Genomic DNA, 21312 nt, shown 5'->3' with positions numbered 1-21312 from the left:
AGCCCCTCACAACCCTCACAAATGACAGCTGGCAGCTGCTTTTCCTTCTGTGTCAACTTACACAGGCGAGGCCTGTGGTCCTTTATGCTCTTCCCTGCCCCTCCCTCCACGGTCAGGTAATTAGGGAACACAGACCCTGCACAGCTATACACATTTTTTTATTCCTTCGTGTCTATGATGAAAATGAGATAGAAACATCAAAGGAAGCGGCACTTGGGAAACATTTTAGGGCTTTCGCTCAATGGGTATTACAGTCTTTGGGGATTATTTGAGAAGCTAAGCGACCCTGGTACCGTGGCATTTTTATTTCTTGTGTTATTGCCAATAGTTATTGAAGGTAGTAACATAAACTTCTCATTTTTCTAATGAATCTTCTAGCCTTTCAATCTTCCCTAAGTTCTAAGCTGCAGAATAGATCATCCTAAAAACTGGGCTTATATTCTCTATTGCCTTTTCAAAATCAGCAGGCAGGATCCACTGCCTATAAAATAGCAATATTTCCCTGAGAAACTAAGTTGTGAGGGATTAAAAAATATTACTACCTGGTCAATTTCAAATAAGAAATACATAGGTTATTGAATTCTGTTGAAACAAAAAAGAAACACAACTAGACTCCCACTTAGAAGGAGTGATTTAAAGTATGGTTCTGCTGGGGGTCAGAGTACCAGCCATGGTGACTGAAGGGAGCGGGGGACATAACCTCTGTAAACTGCCCCCTTCTTTCCTATGAACTCTTGACATGGTGTCCATATTATGTAAACTGCTATTCGAGCCCAGCCTCCAGGCGCACTTCCAACCAGATGGTAGCCCTAAGCCCCCTCCCTACCCCACACCCCCACCACACACACACACACAGAAAAATGGGAGCTGCTAGTAATGAGTCCATTTCAAAATGTTCATGTGATGAAAAGTTTTCTGAAAGTCATAATTGATAATATTCACAGAGTGTAAAATCAGGAATCATTAGATTAAAATTCTTGGTGATTAAAAAAATGGCCCTTGAAATTTCTCTTAATTGATAACAGAGACTTCTTATTTGGGAGGAAAAAAAACCGCCTTTATGGAAATGTCTCTGTTAGAAAATTACACATATTTAGGATAGTGATAGCTCAGTACTTTAAAAAAACGGCTTGGACCTTGCCTTGCTCTGCAACTCAAAGACAAATAAAGAAGAGGAGGCTGTTGTCATTCAAAGTTAGCAACACCTAGACATCCCCAGGGGAGTTAGCTTTGTAATGCAAAATCACCCTTGTAGTCAGCAATGAGAGCTGAAGCTCTCAGGTGCTTGGTGCTTAAGGATAATGAGCCAGATTGTTCTTCCTATTAACAAAACGTCAAATTAAGGCTTTCTTTGCTGCACCCCAGTGAATTTTCATTTCCATTCCATTTGGTTTTTCATTCTTGAATGGCTTTGTACTTGGGGGAGGATTTAGCTTGTATCCAAGGATCAGAATACCTCCTTGACCTCTAGATGTCATCCTTTCTAGCTAGCTAGAAGACAAGGTCTGGGGTTTGCACATAGGTTCAGGTACTTAATAGAGGTTACAGTGGGAAAGGTGGAGTTCTCCTACAGAAAAAAAAAGAGAAGCTTTTTATTCTTCTTAGCTAGCCTGGAATTGCTTACATTTTGTTTGCATGCCAAGATTTTGCAGAAGCTTTACCCCTACAAGCCCCTGATAGAGTGTTGTTGTTTTTTTAAATTTGGGATGGGTTCTCAATTCCTTATCAATCCCAGTTAATAGGATAGTTGGGGTGAACAGGGGCAGGGGAAAGAGTAGTGGGAGACAGATTCTGTCCTGTCTGCATCAGAGTTGACAACAATTACATACAGCTCCTTCTGGATTAATAACGGCAGGAATCGTGGGGTACTGGTCGATAGGTGTGCAAGAGGGTGTAGGAGAAGAGGCAGGGGTGGATGCTCCCTTTTCGAGCACCGTATCATTTGAGGGCTCTGTCAAGCCATTTGCCTGCAATTTTGATAGTTGCCTGATTTTCTGTATTATTCTTGCATGCTGAACTTCAACTGCTAAGGTAATATAGGCTGAAATAAAGTCTTAGAATTCATTTTGACTCACTTCTTCAGTTTACAGGCAAGAAAATTAGTCCTTGTTAGAGTGAGTAATTGGATCAAGATTACACAGTCAGTGGCTGGGCTGGGATCAGAACCAGGGTAGCCTACCTCTTGATCTTGTGCTGTTTCCTTCCACCCCAGGGTCTTTGAGAAGCCCTTAGCAAAATCTGATTTATATATTTGCATTTATCAGTGCTTTACAAAAAATGCAATTTTTAAAAAACCTAGTCTTCTATTTTTAAAGATAAAGTGGCATTTTCTAATTTCTTACAACCCTTAGAAATTCGGGGGAAATGAAACTGAACACCTCTCTGTGCGTTTAGAGCAAGATGCTATCCCTAAGGAATGCATGTGATACAGAGGTAATTACGATGTAATCTCTTACTTCGCTTTAGTGGGGAGGAGGGGGTAAAACAAATGGCTTGCGAAGCCCAAAGTGAAGTAAATTCCATAAGAGGTATAACCCAAGGGGCTCTGGGACCTCAGAGGTGGGAGAGCCTTGCTCCTTCTCGTTTGTTATAGAGGAGCAAGGACAGGACTCATGGATGAGGTAGTTTCAGTAGTTGGGGGAAAGAGCATTTTAACAGAAGGGAATATAAAATCAAACTGTAGAGGCCAGAGAACTATCAGCAAAATTTGAGAAACTAGGAGCTCATTTTGTCTGCAAGGTAGAGCATGTAGGGGCACCGAGGATGGAATGATCTAAATAGTGGAGAGCCCCGAGGGTCAAACAAAGACGTTTATATTAAATGTGTTGGTTTTGGAAGTCAATGTTTTGTGAGCTGGATGTTGTGATTGGCAATAGACTGGCAATGAGGTGGGAGAGATGGGAAGCAAGATGGGAGGTGGTAGTCCACCTGAAACATAAGAAGATGGAATTGTGTCTGGGATGGAAAGAAGAGAGGCAATTCCAGATCGGCAGAATTGGAAGGAAGGTATAGTGCTTCAAAATTGAGGGAGATGAGAATCTGCTGGGGAGGTGCCTGGAGAAGAATGGGCACACCCTGGCATAGATTATCATTTCGCTCCTCATGATTGAGAGTCTGCAGCCTTGCTGCACTTGATTTAGTTAATAAAAGCAAGGGGAAGAAAGCATGATGCTCTCTCCTCTGAACAAGATAGAGCCAACTTTGGCAGAAGCCCTTGCAAAAAGCTAAACCCACATCTGATTAGTCAGCATTAGTTCATGGTCCGAATGCTGGACCATGGTTTCTATGACTGCACTTTCATTGTTACCAAGAGCACAGGTCTGCAAGCTTCTGTATCTACTGAGGTGGACCTGTGGGAGTAGGGTGTGAAGAGGAGGGTGGCATCTCGTCCTCTTCCCTCCTGAGCAGCGTCTGTCTGACTCTAACCTTACAAGGTGAGAAAGGAGGACTCCCAGTTTGAGAACAGGCATCAGGCCAAATGGTGCCCCTGACAAGCTGAAGAATAGAATGAGTCTTCATTGTGAGCTTGGGGGCTGGGGACAAAGCCAGAGAAAGGGAGGATGAGAGCTCAGATGTCATGTATCCTCACTCCCTCCCCAGCCTGTCCACAAGGTCCAGCCCAAATACTGCCTTTAGTCTGGTGGCTTCCAGGCTCACCCACTCTGTGCCCACAGCTGGAGGAACTATTCCTATCTCTGAAAGTCCGTGGCTAGCTCTCCTGGCATCTTACTCTACCTGTCCTGTTTGCTGTGGACCTGTATGTGTCCTTTTCTCTTTATTCTCCTAAATTTTAAAATTCTCTGATGGCAGAATGTGTGTTTGAACCATTCTCTTTGTAATACCCCTTTCCCCAGACTACGTTAACACTTTCTATATAGTTCTAGGACTGAAATGTTTGTTGAACTCCTATGAGAAAGACTAGCCTGGGAAGCAAACAGCGAGTACCAGAGAAGCTGCATCTGTCAAAGCTTGTGGGAACCTGGTTTGCAAATCCTAGGTGGATAATCAAAATAGTTCAGGTGTAGTTTTGCCTGAAGATAGAGATCTTTCAAAATCTCCTTCAATTTAGAAATTCAGAAAGAAACACAGGCTTTCTATAGTGCCCTAACAAGCACGACTTAGTGTCCCAACCCAACAAGGAAGCCCCACTGATAAAGCTACAGTTGCCCATGAAGCAAGAGAACCACAGGAGGAATAAAAATTACACTTAGCAATTGCGTATTTCTATGTCCAACTCCCAGAAATACCCAGGAAAAGATGAAATTACACGTTCTAAAAATGGCTCTTCTTAAAATAAAACAAGTGAAACCAACATGGTGTGATCTTAAGAGAGCAGCTGTATGTTAGAAGGGCAGGTAAATGAAGATGAGCACTAGACGATTATTGGTTCATGGGAAAGTCAATATTGATAGCTGAAGGAAAGAAAGCTTGGGATGGAGTAAAGCCCCGTCTCTGGGCTGGCTATGGGGAAGTTTTCTGTGTGCATTAGACTAAGTTTAGGGGTGATTAAAGGTTAAGTTCTTGATATAAGACCTGAGACTGGATTTCCCATGAGAAGCATTTACCAATTTATAAGCTCAAAGTTTGTTTCTAACCAGCTTGATGGTTAGGTGGCTAATCGGTGGCTGTTAATTTTATTTTCAAGTACTACTAAATTTTATTCACCATTGGGACCTGGTAATTAGAAAACGTGAGTGATATACCAGACAGAGTCTTAGAATTCTATGTAATGTTATAATTCTGTGAACAATTATTTAAAAATATAAGCACATTTCCCCCTTAAATAACGGTCTACCTTTACACAATGAAGACATACCAATGGCAAATAGCTAAATGAACCAGATCTCCCTGTGAAGTTGGCATAGTTGTATGGTTACTGAATATATCTCCGCAGAGAGTATGAAATTAATCAAGTCTCATAAATTAGTTTCATTGAATGTGATTATACTGTGCAGGGGCATGTGTAAGTAAAGGGGATGGCTTCCTTCTCACAGTCTCAAGGGGCCTGACAGCTTCTCTCTGCCTCTAGCTCCGTCAGGCAGCAGGGCTTTCTCATAGAAGGGATGAAGGGAAGGACTGATAATGCCTCTTCAGAGGAGCTAAGATTCTTCTTGAAACTGGGGCTGCTGGTGAAAGCGGTCAGATACTGTGTTACTTTACTAGAGCTGCCCTAACACAGTACCACAGACTGGAAGTTTAAGCAACAGAAACTTATTTCTCACAATTCTGAAGGTTAGAAGCCTAAGATCAAGGTGTCATCAGGGTTAATTTCATCTGAGGCCTCCTCTCCTTGGCTTGTAGGTGGCCATTTTTTCCCTGGGTTTTTATAATGGCTTTATTTTAACTTAATTGTCTCTTTAAAGACCTTATCTCCAAATATACTCACATTCTGAGGTCCTGAAGGTTAAGATTTCAATATATGTATTTGGGGGGCGGGGGGGAGAGAGGGTGAGAGGATGAAATCCAGCCCATAACAGTTACCTGAGGACTGTGACAGTGAATGTGCTGAGAATTCCTGTTGGTTCCATGATGAGTGACTAGCCCATACTTTATTTGTCATTCTTCATAAGGGTTGAGTCTAAGGGTTGATTCAGGGGTTCCATGACCACCTTGGAAACTCACAGTGAACATGGGAGGCTTAGTTTAGCCCCAAATCTTCTAATAATACTAAGAGTAATATTAAATAATATGAGTAATAGTAAATATTACAATATAATATGAGTAATATTTTTTGAAATTTTTATTATTTCATGTTTGTATCATCATCAAATTCACACTGCTCAAAAAAAATTTTTTTTTTTACAATAGACATCTTTTACACATAACTTGGTATATATCTGTGAATATTCTGTGCTACCTGCATTTAAATTTTTTAGAAATACAGCCCCAAACTACCATTAACTTACGTACTTTATACTCACACAACCCCATTTTGGAGTGCCACTTGCCCACAATATTAAAGCTTCACAATTTTCAAAACACATCCAACTTTGAGAAATGAAATTTTATTCAAGTTGTTTTCATCTAGAGCAGGGCTCAGCAAACTAGGGCCCCAGGTCAAATCTAGTCTACTGCCTGTTTTTGTACCTAAAGTTCTATTGGGACACAACCACACTTTTTCATTTACATATTGTTTATGGCTACTTTTGTGTGACAGTCGTTGAGTAGTTATGACAGAGACTGCAAAGCCTAACATATTTAGTATCTGGCCCTTTACTGAAAAAGTTTGCTCTAGAGAAGTTAAAGACTAAAGTCCTCTAGGAAGTTAAAGACTAAAGTCCTCCACCACGCCCTGTGGATCAGCAGATCTAACTGCTTGAGCAGCAGTTAAAGAGTATCCATGTAGGCGCCTGTTGTTCACATTTCTGGTGCTGGTGCCAGCTTGTCCATGCTCTTGAGTGACTTAGGGGAAGAAAATCAATCTAAGACAATGTAGATGTTGCATTGCCCGTGAGGAGAGAGGAACCCTTGTGAGTATATTTCTTTGGGCAGGAGCTTAGGACATGGAGGCATTTACAGACAGGTCTGCACCGTGGAGAAATTCCCGGTGGTGCTGAGCTGCCGAAGTGGGAGGTGGGCGGGGTTGCAGGAGTCTGTGCTGAGACTTCCACCTGGCACTGCAGACTCATCTTTAACCTTGAAGACAAACAATGGTGCACTTCTCTTCCCCCTGCCTTCCTAAGAACCTCATCCTTGCTTAGCCTCACCTGCCCCAACAGGTTCATAATATTGTCAGAGAGGAGCTTGTATCTAAGGGAGAGGGCACAGTGAAATCTATGCTGGGTGAACTTTATTAAGTTTGTAGCAGTTACTTCTTTGTAATTCACATCTGTAAGAGTCACCTAACTTTTCTAAATTATGTTTTCACAAAAAATTAACTAATTCTAATAATTTGTTGGTAGGGAATTTTGATAATCAAGTTCTAATATGTAGCGAGAATGAGGAGCGAAGAGCAGAGCATCTTTATGAATCTAAATAAGGCTGTTTGTTCAAAAGATAATTATTTAGTCATTTCCACCATGTTAGACCCTAAGCATTGGGAGTGCCTGCCCTCCATGCATCTCCCATTTACAACCAAGGATTTAATTATTGTCTGAAAAGCAAATGGTTTAAATGGTATTTAAAGGCTTTCCTTCTATTCCTGCTCACTGTTTCTCAAACTTTAGTGTTCATAAGATATACTGTAAAGAATTTTATACACAAAACTGCATATGCTACAATTCAGGGAGCAATTCAAGAACTTACCCAAGTGTGAACTGCAAGTGATTTCTGCTACCTGCAGAGTTTTAGAATCCAGCCCTGGGTAAGGAGACAGCATCATGTCCTCCTCTGAAAACAGATGGCTATGGTTTGTGGGATTTTGCAGAACCCCCAGAGAATGTGATAAGTGGGTGAGTGCTCAGTGCCCATCTTCCTTTTGTCTACTGTCTTCCACTTTCCTTACTGTCACCCCCTTCTTCATCTGCCTCAGCTGCTGACTTCTAGGGGCCACAGCACTTCTGTTCTAGGGGGAGTGAGGCCCAGCTGGGCAGCTAATTGTTGCCAAAGACCTCATTTCATGAGCTCAAACCCAGCTTCCTCTTTGTTATGGGACCTACGCTCCCATCCTTTCCTGGGTATCAGCTTGATGAAACCCAGTGTGAAACCAGTCCTGCCTCCTAGTTGAGTAATTTGATAAGTGCCCTAGGGCTTACAGAGCGCCATGTACTCCTGCCTCAAATTGTGCAGCCTCCTTTATCAGACAAGAATCCTGAAATGGCAGTCCTCCAACCACTGGACTTTAAAGGGCTAATTTATGTACTTAACAAAGGAAGGTGCACACCTTCTGAAAGGTTGTGTTTGTTTTTCCTTTTTTCTCTTTATCTCCATTTCTAGAGAGAGTAACTTTATCAGTTCAGTATATCTTACTTGACTACAAGGAAGCCAAGAGAATTTTAGGAACTCTAACATAAAGGTACTTTCTCTTTATGTAATCATTTCCCCAAAATATAGCAGCATAACCATGCAGTATTTTTCTAAAGAACAATTAACATTTTAACCTGCTACCTCAATTCTATGGAGTTGTATTTTTTAGTTGCCAATTTTGTAAGAATGATTTGTTGCCCCAAAGGGCTGCCGGTGTCCATGCCTGTCAGGAAACATTACCATCTAGAAATGTTGTCTGTGTGTGTGTAAGGCCAAGTCTTGGCTCACTGCTTGTTTCCTATTAAAAAGCACCTGAGCTCAGGCCAGGCTAATCCTTCAACAACAAGTAAATCCCTCCAGATTCAGAAATGCTGGAAGGATGTAAAATGTGGAATGTGCTTACCTCTGTACCTGGACTAAAGGCAAGAAGGTGCATTTAACTGTGTCTAAAAGTTTTGCATTTGTGGTCCTTCACTCTGTGGTGTCAGGACTGCCCTGCTACTGGGTGCTGGCCTCCTTATTAAGAAGCATAAGTACCCGAAACACAAACTCTACTCATGCACATAGGACCCATTCTCAAATTGGAGAATTCCAGTTACGTCACCTTTCCCCTGCTTGGTGGTGTTCGTGATTAAATAACATTGCTTCACATAAGGGCATAGTTTTTCCAGCTTCCTGTGTCGAGTTGAACCCTTAGTTAATTGAGTCCATTATTTCCTCATATCTGAATTTAAGGCTATTTTTCCCTAGAAATTTCTCCAGCTGCTTTCACAAGTTTTTATATGTAGGACTTTATTGTTCAGTTACTTATAAGTGTGTTTTTCAGTTTTCAAATTGTTTGTTAGTGATTGATTTCTACATATATGGCCCTGAAGTCTGAGAATACTGACTTTTAGTGTTTCATGAGACATTCTATTTAGTTGTTGTTTTTTTGTGAGTCTGAAAAAAATTGTGTATTTTTATTGAGTGCAAATCTGTCCAATAGATCAAGTTATATCATTACATTGTTTAGGTCTTCTATAGTCTTATGTATTTTTTCAGGTTGATTTATAAATTCTTAAGAAGTATATTCAAATTATTTCTCATGGAATTAATTTCTCTTTATAATTTATATCCAGTTTTTGTTTCATTTTTAAGCTATGCTGTTAAAAGCATATTGGCTCTGGATTATTACATCTTCTCAATTAGTCTTTTTATCATAAAATAATAACTTATCATTAAAATGCTTTTCTGACTAAAGTTTTTTTTTTATTTGACTTTAATGTTGTTGGTACTAAATTTCCTGTGGTTAGTATTCCTGATATATCTTTTTATATCACTTTATTGCCAACACTTCTACATTATTATTTTTAGATGTCCCTATTTTAAGCAGCATGGCTACTCAGAGTAGGTAACCCTACCTGCTTAGACAAACAACCCAAATCTCACTGCTTTATCACAACAAAGGTTTAAAAATTACTCTTTAATCATTACAACCTCTTTCATATTGTTGTTGTTGTTTTTTTAGGACTTTTATTATTAATCCTTCTGTTTATGGTATCCGCTGGCAATCTCTCATAGTGTTTCTTTTCTAGTGTAGCGTATAGTCTTTTTTTGGGGGGGTGGGTATTTTGGTATGAGCTTATCTTTCGGAGAGTTTTTTCTTTCCCCTAGGTCAGTGGTCGGCAAACTCATTAATCAACAGAGCCAAATATCAACAGTACAACGATTGAAATTTCTTTTGAGAGCCAAATTTTTTAAACTTAAACTTCTAATGCCACTTGTTCAAAATAGACTCGCCCAGGCCATGGTATTTTGTGGAAGAGCCACACTCAAGGGGCCAAAGAGCCGCATGTGGCTCGCGAGCCGCAGTTTGCCAACCACAGCCCTAGGTAGATTCCCAGTGAATCCTAGGTTGTAAAAGTAGCACTACCAAGTGGTCACATTTGATTCTTCTGGAACCCTAGGCTAGGTCTAGGTCTTCAGTGGTCCTAGATGAATTTCCATTTTAATTTCTTGACTTGGGTTTCCTGCATCATTCAGGTGATATAAATTAAGACATGCTTGGCAAACTGTTAGTGTCTCCAATTCTCATGGGTTGTTTTCTTTTCCACCCAAGATTTCAAGCAGACTAGGCTTCCCAAGGCCAAAGGGTAGGGTTTGTTCTCATCCCCTTTTATTAAGGAGGCAGTTCTTGAAGGTTCAAGGCCTCATTTAAAAAGTTCACATCTCGGCCTTTCTTCTAGTACCTGGAGATCACTTATCCTAAGGCCTGTGTCCAGTCCAAAACCCGTGGGCTACCTTCTCATCAGCTTTCTAGAATAACTCTTTATTTCTGGCATCTGAGTATTTCCCTTGTTGTTGTTTTCAAATTTGGAAATGTATTAAATGCTTTTTGTGTGTTCTATCTTATACGGCATTTCTTTGTATTTATGATGTTACCTGGCATTATACCCAGCCAGACACTTTTTAGCAAAGAGAGAAAGTCTCAGAGTAAGAGAATGTAATAGCATTGTTTTATTTTTATTATATTTCATTTATATGCATATTTTAGGCAAGTGATTCTAACTTCCATAATATTAGTGATACAAGCATTCCTTTCAAGATAAATCTATTTAGTTAAAATAAGTCAATTTAAAGAAAAATATTAAATTTATAAGTGCTAGATAGTTATAAGAAAACCATAAAGGTAATATATTAATATTCATGTTTATGGAATAACAAAGAGTATTTGATGCCCTTCCTAACTTTTGTCACCATTTTTTTTAAATGTTCTTTCATGCTTTAGCAACACAGACAAGAAGATGTGTACCATCAACATGACCCTAGGCTGAGAATGTGGGAAATAGGTTATCCAGGTTAGGATAACAGTATGAATCAGATATTCCCTTCGAAACAAGCAGTAAAGATTAAGAGGTGGTAACAAAGAAACCCATCTCAGGGAAAAACACAACAAAAATTCCTTTCTTGTTCACATATACAGCAAGCTTTAGTCAGGGGCCTCAGCGCCTCACCGTAACTGGGCTACAGCCTGCCAGAGCCTCTCTGTGGCCCCCAAGGCACTTGCTCCTAATTCTTCTGACCAGAATTGATACCTACCACTCCCATTCTCATTTAATTTGTCAAAGCAACTCATGTGGTAGCCCTAATTTCACAGGAGAGCAGGAAAGTATAATTTTACCCAAAGGCCAAGACCCAGAAATAGTTGATGAAATAATTGGTTCCCAATGATTTAGAAACCATTCAGTAAACGACAGTTCTGGATCCATCCTCTAGATGGAGACCTGGAGTTGAGCATCTGTTTGGGAGCTCAGCCCTAGTAGAGTCACACTAGTATGTTTACAACTCCCTCAGCAGCTTTGGTAGCTAGCTCCAGTCTGTACACAGAAAACCCCAAATTAAGTAGTTGCTATGGCTTGATAAGGAAGAACGTCCCTTCACACTGGACTGATTTGTTACCTAACTGATCCCAAGAGGCTTCCATTACCAATTGTAAACCTCCATTCTGTTCAATCACCATGTACTCTGTTTGACCAGTTCGTTTCTACAAATATTTATGGACCTGATGTGCGAATGTGGCTGAAGTATTTACAATCCGTGCAACCTGGGTTCAGCTTTCCCTCTCTGTCCCTGGGGTTTCCTAAAATGTCTGCAATATCCACAAGTTTGAGAGAGTGCCTCTGCTCTGATCACCCCCCTGATCACAGCCTTCAGTGTTTACCTTCCCCCACATAGGCCACATCTGGCTTTCTAGCACCTTCTTGACAGGGTCTCTGCTCTGTGTTACAAAGAAATATTGAGAGACAAGAGCTCTACTCACTAAGGTTCCGTGGCACTTACAGGCTCTGTGGGGATCTGTGCTTGCGGTACTGAAATTTTCCCTTACCTGGGTTAGTACTAAAATTATAGCAACTTTAATTATGTTTTGTCCAACCATGACACATACTTCAGTTAAATCTCTGATTTTGCTATTATGTTAAAAATGAGGGGAGGTAATACCTTAAGTTTATTCAATGCTTTATAATTTACAGAATACTTTCATTCATTTTATATTCTCCACAGTCACTGTGATGTTAGATATTTATTATCACCATTTAAAATCACAAAGATAGTCAGCTAACTTCCTCAGAGTTAATTAGATTATCAGTACTAACAGTGGAACTATAACCTCATATCTAGGACTCTTTCAATTATTCCATGATGTTGCCCATAATTTACAAACAGTAATAAAACCTACAAAAATTTAAGACTGATACTATCTATTTAAAAAAACCTTTATATTTATTTTGCAGTTAAGGTCAGTACGCTTATGGACTCTGTCAGGCCATTAGTGAGTGGTATGCTATCTTTTTTTTTTTTTTTTTTAGGTTGACTCGTAGGCAGAAAATAATGTATTTGTACATTTCGGGTATTTTAACCTCGATAATTTAGTATTTATCAGGGTTTTACTTCTACCAGGTGCTGGAGTAATAACAGTAAAGAAGACAGACATAGTTTCTGTCCTCATGAAGTTTCAAGGCTACTGGAGAAGGCAACTATAATAGATGGCAAAAGAACTACAACAGTGGTCGGCAAACTGCGGCTCGCGAGCCACATGCGGCTCTTTGGCCCCTTGAGTGTGGCTCTTCCACAAAATACCACAGCCTGGGCGAGTCTATTTTGAAGAAGTGGCGTTAGAAGAAGTTTAAGTTTCAAAAATTTGGCTCTCAAAAGAAATTTCAATCGTTGTACTGTTGATATTTGGCTCTGTTGATTAATGAGTTTGCCGACCACTGAACTACAACAATAGAAAACATTTTTATTCTTTCGGTGTTATTTTCAGGCATTGCACATCCTTCTTTTATTGGTGAGCAAACTGAATAACTTGCCATATGACAAGTGACAGACTAAGATTTGAATCCAGCTGCTCTCAACAGCAGCCTTTGGCCACTTTATAGGTACTGCAGTGCAGGGTCAATGTCAAGAAGAATACACAGAAAACTTCAGATGACAAGGATCATTGTAAAGAATAACATGGGAAACCCAGACATCCACCTCTCTGGGTCCCAGGACTTTCCCAGCTGGGGCCTAGTGTAGGCCTTTTTTTTTTTTTTTTTTCTCTCACCACTCCCACCTCTACCAACAGACAGCTTGGTCTGCTGCCACCCCGTGTGATGTGTCTGTGTTTGGCACAGATTATCTTTTTCCTGCCAATACATTATTGCCTTTGATTCACACACCAATCTCTTGCTCTCTGTTTTTCTGTTAGGGTGTAGGCTTCATTTTAGAGAACACACATGGTAGAAGTCACAGCAAACGTACTAAGAAAGAAAGCCCCCGAGGTTGTGTTTTTGAAGGGGTCTGTGGGGTTGATGGGTGAGGACACAGGCATTTACTTCACTCTGAGGAACAGCATTAAGTTATTGGTGATTGTCATCATTATTTTAATCCCATTGTCCCATCTCCACCACAAGAGTGAGGCTGGTCTCTCTTGTTCCTCTATATCCTCAGCACATAGTAGACACTCAATACATATTTGTTGAATAAATGAAGAAGTACATTTATCACTAGAGGTGCAGAGTTTTGTTTTCATCAGAGTGTTATTGACAATTAGGATTTTGACTTAGATCCTGGAGAGTTTGATCATCTACATAAGCAAACTCCAAATGTTTGATAGACCCAGATTGAAGTAGAGAGAAGGCTCAATAAGAGGAAGAGAGGGACTAAATTTAGAACTTAACAGTAAGATTTATCATGGTTAAATTTGCATTAGTGTCTACATCACAAGGATTCACCCTGGATGAGTGAAGTTATATGGAAGCCACCAAGAAGATAAATACATTACCGTGATAAATGAGGATTTACTGAATGAGGGATGGGAGATGAAAATAAGTCAAGAGGAATTGACTGAAGTGTGGTCAGTTTCCTACAAGAGCATATAAATTTGTCACAGTTTTCCTCAGTATTTTTTTATTCCCCTACACTTGTCCTACCAAGTGGGCTAATATAAATGGCCCTGGGCTTGGCATTGATTAGAGAGAAGAGATGGTAACTCATGACTGGAACCATATTCACCAATATGTAATTCACAATGAATTTTTAAATTTTAAAGAATTAAAGAAAATAACATTGGTTGATACCTTCTTAGGAATTTTAGGTACTTTACTTCATTGCTTAATCTTTTCGACAACTCATGAGGTAGGTGTTATACTAGTATCCCTATCCTATATAATAAAAGGCTAATATGCAAATCAACTGAACAGCAGAACGACTGGTCACTATGACGCTCACTGACCACGAGGGGGCAGACGCTCAACACAGGAGCTGCCCCCTGGTGGTCAGTGTGCTCCCACAGGGGGATCACTGCTCAGCCAGAAGCCGGGCTCACGGCTGGCAAGCGCAGTGGCGGTGGTGGGAGCCTCTCCCGCCTCCAGCAGCATTAAGGAGCAGTGAGCCTAGCAGTAAGGAGCAACAAGCGAGGGGTCCCGGACTACGAGAGGGTTCAGGCTGCGCTGAGGGACACCCCCCCCCCCCCGTGAGTGCATGAATTTTGTGCACCCGGCCTCTAGTTTTACAAATAAAGGAAGTGAGACCAGCAGAGTATACTTTTCTCGGCCCATGTTTGTTTAAAGAATCTGCTCAAATTTACACAGAGGAAGAGATATATACAAAGTCAGTTCCATCTTTACTCCAAAGCACATATATTCCTTTCTTATTGAAAAATATATATTAGATACTCTCTTAAGTATACTTTATTAGTGCTTTGCTTTTCCTGTTTCTGAGTTTTTTACTTGGGGTGTGTTTACTTATGTGAGCTGGTAGGAGGAGTGACAGGCCACATGCACCGAGTGACACTGGTGTCCATGGTTCTCATTCACAGTAACCGAGAAGGTCTTCATTCTAATTTATGGCCACTTAGAGTGGATTCAGTACATGTACTTGATTCATTCCACGTGAATTAAAAATACTATCCTGGAATCTCGGTGTTTCCCTTTCAAAGAAAATTATACCCCACACAACTTCGAACACTCTTTGCTTTCTTTCAGACCACTGCCAGAGGATGTAGGAATGGACATCCCCTTTGAGCAGGGAATGCTGAGTCCTGGTGCTGCAGACATGAGGCCTGGTGAGAGGAGCATTTGTTTATTTTCTTCAGCGCTATTCTATATTCAAACATTTTCATTATTCAGTGAGAGAACACTTCCTATGCCTCCAACTTGTGAAGAAAGAGGGGGGAAATATGTGTGAAGAAGGTGTTAGGCTCAATTTGGTTAATTTCAGGGTTGACTTGAATATTGATACTCACTAGTGTGGGCCACCTTTTATATTCTGAGCCATGGCCTTATCTGGCAATGTTTCCACTTCCTGTGATAACTGGCTACTGTATATCATAACAGCAATTTCTAACTAACATCTAAGTTCACCAACTTTATACTTAAGTGTGAGGATGTTTAAAATTAGAAATGTGATATCAAGAAGGCTCACTAACCTGGTTATTAAAAAGAAAGAAAGAAAAAGAAACCCTATACTCTAGGGGTGTACAACCCAAGGCATATTCAAAAAGGAATTTTAAATTAATATTTTGCGATATACATGACTTCCACTTTGTACTAAGGACACTTCTTTGAACTGTACCAGCTTCAGGATCATACCAAGATCCTGAATCCTGACCTTATCAGCCAAGCCTGAAATGGAGTAGGAAGAAGGGAGTCAATTTTTTTTTTTTTTTTTTGTCTAAGCATTTAAGTACATTCTTCAGAATACTAGTCATGTGACTATTTTTTTTTTACTGTTAACAGTTTTACAGATGATCCAATTCCTCCCTCCCCTCTTTGCTCTCTCTACCCAATCCACACCTCACCCCAGACTTTTACCACACTATTGTCTGTGTCCATGGCCTATGCATATGTGGCTATTTAAATTAATTAAAGTTAAAATAAATTGGAGAAGTTCAGTTCTTCAGTTACACTAGGTTTATTTCAATTCCTTAACATTTCTATTATTACAAAGATTTCTTCTGGATAGTACTGTTCTGAGAATTTCTATAATATAGAAATCCATTGTTTTTCAAACTTATTGGTCACTAGAAACTTTTTCAAATAATAAAAACATTATACAGAACATAGTTTGGGTGATGTTCTATACAGAACATCTTAATGGCAAAAACAACACAAAACAAAACAAAAAAACGGTGTTAACTTCCTTATGAAAAGACCAGATTTGAATTCCAGAATTGAGAGGTATACCAGATGGCCTTCAAAATACTTTGTGAAAGAGATGCCTGAAATTTCAATTTTTAGGAATATTTAATTAGGATCAACTTGATTAAAAATTACTTCTCCAGCTCTTCTTCTGTTAAGTGAATGACACATTAGTGGCAAGATATACATATTACAATTAAATGTAGCAGCTACTTCCAGGAGACTTAACATAAGACCATCCCCTTAAGGTATGGGAACCAATGACAAACAATCCTATCTAATAAAAGAGTAATATGCAAATTAACCCTCACTCTGCTACACCCACAAGCCACGCCCACCAGCCAGTCAGAGAGAATATGCAAATAAACCCAACCAAGATGGCTAGGGCCACAGAGAGCAGGAGGGAGGCTTGGGTTTCCCTGGCAATGGAGGAAGCCAAGCTTTCTGCCTGCCCTTGCCAGCCTAGGCCTCCACTCAAGGCTACAAAGTTTCAATGATAGAAGCTACATAAACCCAAACAGAAATGGCAGCAGCCACGGAGCTGGAAAGAGCAGGAGGCTAGGGTTGCCCCCGGTGATGGAGGAAGCCAAGCTTTCCACACACCCTGGCTGACCCAGGCCTCCGCTTAAGGCTACAAAGTTTCAATTATAGAAGATACATAAGTCCCCCCAAAAAAGGCTGCCGCCATGGAGCAAGCAGAAGGCTTGGCTCTGCTCCAGGCTACAAAGTTTCAATTGTAGAAGATAAATAAACCCCAGATACCAGGGCCTCCGCTTGGGTCACCAGGGGGCGTGGCCGGCCTGCAAACCACCACAGGCCCCTCGCCCAGGCCGCCCCACGCCCCAAGGGAACCCCCACCCTGATCTGGGACACCCTTCAGGGCAAACCAGCTGGACCCCACCCGTGCACCAGGCCTCTATCCTATCTAATAAAAGAGTAATATGCAGATTGACCATCACTCCAACACACAAGATGGATGCCCCCATGTGGTCAAAGATCCTGCCCCCATGTGGACACAAGATGGCCACCACAAGATGGCCAGCAAGGGAGGGCAGTTGGGAGGGACCAGGCCTTAAAGGGAGGGCAGTTGTGGGCGATCAGGCCAGCAGGGGAGGGCAGTTGGGAGGGACCAGGCCTGCAAGGGAGGGCAGTTGGGGGCGATCAAGCCTGCAGGGAAAGGCAGTTAGGAGGGACCCAGGCCTGCAGGGGAGAGCAGTTAGGGGTGACCAGGCCTGCAGGGGAGGGCATTTAGGGGTGACCAGGCTGGCAGGGGAGGGCAGTTAGGGGTGACCAGGCTGGCAGGGGAGCAGTTAGGCATCAATCAGGCTGGCAGGGGAGTGGTTAGGGGGTGATCAGGTTGGCAGGCAGAAGCGGTTAGGAGCAATCAGGAAGGTATGCAGGCGAGCAGTTGGGAGCCAGCAGTCCTGGATTGTGAGGCCCAGTGGGATCGGGTGTAAACGGGCAGTCGGACATCCCTCGAGGGGTCCCAGATTGGAGAGGGTGCAGGCTGGGCTGAGGGACACACACACCCCCATGCACGAATTTTGTGCACCGGGCCTCTAGTATTGGCATAAGAGGTACTGTAATGACTGCTCAATAAAAATAAAAAATAATCTGGGAGGATACCTCAGTTTTATTAAAAATAAAGAAAGAAAGAATGCCAGCCAAAGAAATATTATTGCACATCATCTGCAGCATTATCAGAAGCTGAATAAAAGTATTTGGGGGCTATCTGTGAACAATATAGCAGATAAAAGTTCTTAGCCTCCATTCCATAGGATTAGTATGCATGAACCATGATCAGTTATATATAAGCTTAACTGTCTTTCTTATACAACACACACCATAAAATTAAATTTAATATTATATCGGTTTTAAATTCTGAAATCTGAGCAGGGCAGTTCTGAAAACTAGTTTTCTGCCAATTTAGCAATGGCTCCCACTTCCTATTTCTACATGGCCAGGGCTGATGGGGCTGAGACAAGCCAGCACTGAGGCCACTGGTCAAGAAGGGGGTTCTAAATCACAGAGAAGGATTGTTTTTTTTAGCAGGTCTACCTTCGCTAAAAAGGCTTTAAAGGTGTTTTTCCATTGGGTCCCATGCCCACTCTTGGCAGTCATGTATATGGTCTAATACCTGATGTGTTTATTCTGTTTCTTCTTTAGAACCACCCAATTCACTGGATCTTAATGACACCCATCCTCAGAGAATCAAGCTCACAGCCCCAAATATCAATCTTTCTCTAGACCAGAGTGAAGGGTCTGTTCTCTCAGATGATAACCTGGACAGTCCAGATGAAATCGATATCAATGTGGATGAACTCGACACCCCTGACGAAGCTGATTCTTTTGAGTACACTGGGCATGGTAAGTTGCCAAGTTGGCAAGGCCAACGTTATGTGAAAAGTGAAAGATTATCTCAGTGGCATTAATAACAAACCTCCCATTTTGTTGCTGTTGGCTCTTTCCTGTGATTTCTGGAAGCTTCTGTTTATATCTCAGCTCATAGGTGGCTGTGATTGACAGTTTAGAGCTTGACAAAGGTCATGCATAGCCATTGCTCTTTTGTTAAACCCCTACTCTACTCCAGACCCTATGCTAGGCACTGGGATTGAGGAAGGCTGTTACACGCTGTATTGTAAGAAAATTGGGGCTGGGTTTGCAGAGAAGAAGAATTTAATCTGAAAGGAAGATAAAATTTGAAGCAGAGAATTACCAATTTCTCTGTACAAGCTTCCACTCTCTGAAATGTTCTTCTCCCAGATTCTTACATGGCTGCTCCCTTCTTTTTATTCAGATCCCCACCCCCACCATCCAGTCACTATCCTAGTGCTCATTTTATTTTCCATATCACTAATTGAAATCATGTTATTTAACTAATTGCCTACATGTTTATTGTCTTTCTCTTCCCACTAGAGTATCTGATCCATGAGGGCAGGGAATTGATTATGTTTATTGTTATACAGCCGATAAAGTAGGCAGGAAGGATGAATGGAGTAGGCTGTGGTGAGGGAAGAATAAAAAAGGAGAAAATAAAAAGTTGCTACATCATACACAGACACTCCTAATACAAATATCAGTCTCATTTTAATTCTTTCTCTTGCTCAATGCTATGGGGTTTGTTATGGAATCTAATGAACAAAATAAACTAACAAACAAAATAGAAACAAACTCATAGGTATAGAAAACAGACTGACAGCTGTCAGAAGGAATAGGGGTTGGGAGGCTGGGTGAAAGAGGTGAAGGGATTAAGCAAAAACAAAACAAAACAAAACAAAAAAACCCTCATAGACACAGACAACAGTATGATGATTACCAGAGGGAAAGGGGGGTGGGGAAAAGTAGAAGAGGGCAAGAGTATGTTTCTACTTTGTTTGTTAGTTTTTATAAATTCAATTAAAGTAGATAAGTAAGTAAGTAAATAAATAAATAAATAAAATACCTTTGCTCTTAAAAAAAAATTGAAATACCATTACTAAATGATGCCCTGACTTTTAGAGCCATGTTAATTCCAGCAGTGTCATTCCTAGGGGAACATAATTAGGAAGTTCATCAAATTAGTGAATTAATTCAACCAATGGTCATTGAGCCACCAGGGACTACAAGGCTGACTAGAACAGATTGAGTCCTTGGCATCACAGAGTGGAAGGCTTTATCTCCTCAAGCTGATAATCTATAATAATAAAAGGCTAATATGCAAATGGTCATCATGCCCTCATGCATAACGACCGATCAGCAAGAGGCTGCATCCCCACCCGGAGCCAGCTGGGGACGTGACTGATGCTGACTGACGCTGCATCCCCATCTGGCGGGGCTTGACGGGGGACCTAAGGCCGCGGCCCCCCCACCCCCAGCGGGACCTGAGGCTGTGCCCCCCACCTGGCGGGGCTTGACAGGGATAGGGCCGGCTGGGGCTGGGTCTGGGTCTCACCCAATGGGGTGGGGCCGGGTCTCGGTCTAGCGCGATTTTGAGGCACGTGCAGGTGGGCAGGGACTTGACTCTGGGTTATGCAGCATGCCCAGACTCTGACAGGAGGGAGATTTTCATATACATTTTACTAATTTTCTTTCATCTCTGACACTTCTATTATAGAGAAAGGGCAAATAGCAATATTAAAATATTTCCTATAATTAATTCCCTTTCAATGTGCACGAATTTCATGCACCGGGCCACTAGTAAAAAGAAATAAAAAATTAAAAAGGGAAGTGGGTAAACTACTAGTTCTACGGTTTATGCTATTTTAAGTAGTGATTTTTATATTGCATTTTTGTCATGCTTTTGAATTTCTATAGTTGTCTGGGCATTTGACCCTATAGGTTGAAATACACAAATAAGAGGCCAAAGAAGGGCTTCCATTCATACTGTTTTCTACCATCTCAGAGGCTCTTCCCCAGCTACTCCATCCATCCCAGCGACCCCCAGCTGCCCCGGCCCTTTTCCTGCTAAGATATTCTCACATATGTGAATCATGTCTTGATTTACAATCCCACAGAAGACAGCTGTGGCATGACCCTGCGGGCTCCTCCTGCCTCTCCCCCTGCACTTTCCTGTTGCCCTGGGGAGCTATATCACACCACATCTGAAGCTTTTATTTTTATAAATAGTCAAACTGCCAAGCAAAGTGGTAGTGGCTGAACACACTGGTAATTAAAGCTGCCACTTGCTGACATAGTTTTTTTTAGTCAATACAGTTATGCTGAGAGAACCAGTTTAACAGCCACAACCCTACTTTTAGGTCTTAAATTCAAAGGACAGAATTTGAATATAACTTGAATGTTAAAGTCCACCCTGATTGTCAGATGAAAGAGGAATGTTTAGACACTTTTAAACAAAAAACATCCAACACTGAAAACACAAAGTCTATCTGAATAGCTGTATTTTATAAACATGTAGACATGGATAGCTGATTGTGTTGAAAGGGATGGAATACATTTTAGTCCCAAATTATGAAATCAATGCTTAAAAGCTGCATGTGTTTTGGGTTTCTTGTGTGAACATTTGGAACTGGGCATATACATTCTAAACAAAATTGGAGTTTTTAAGGCACAGTATTCCAAGTGTTTGGTCAGTAATTTATTCTATTTAATGAATACTTTCATAGTGCTTACTATGTGCCAGAATCTGTGCTAGTTACTTTATAAATATTAACTATGTTAATCCTCATGTCAATGCTATGAATTTCCCTATTTTAAGATAAGAACACTGAGGCACAGAGAGGTTAAGTAATTTACCTAAGGTCACACAGCT

The 21312-nt window shown here is 41.0% G+C and overlaps 1 protein-coding gene across 15 annotated transcripts in view; it reads left to right on the top strand.

Moving 5' to 3' along the window:
* PRUNE2 (prune homolog 2 with BCH domain) overlaps positions 1-21312 on the top strand; it is a 216543-nt gene that overhangs the window by 160714 nt on the left and 34517 nt on the right. For 14 of the 15 annotated variants that reach the window (XM_080667408.1, XM_080667412.1, XM_080667417.1 and 11 more), the window contains 2 exons: positions 14910-14989; positions 18231-18431. In XM_080667408.1, coding sequence (XP_080523534.1) covers positions 14910-14989; positions 18231-18431 — 281 coding nt within the window. The remainder of the gene's footprint in view (positions 1-14909; positions 14990-18230; positions 18432-21312) is intronic. The other variant, XM_080667421.1, reaches the window with a different exon arrangement.

The sequence above is a fragment of the Plecotus auritus genome (assembly GCF_963455305.1).
Source record: "Plecotus auritus genome assembly, chromosome: 5".
Taxonomy (NCBI): domain Eukaryota; kingdom Metazoa; phylum Chordata; class Mammalia; order Chiroptera; family Vespertilionidae; genus Plecotus; species Plecotus auritus.
This window is presented reverse-complemented; position numbering and strand designations above follow the sequence as displayed.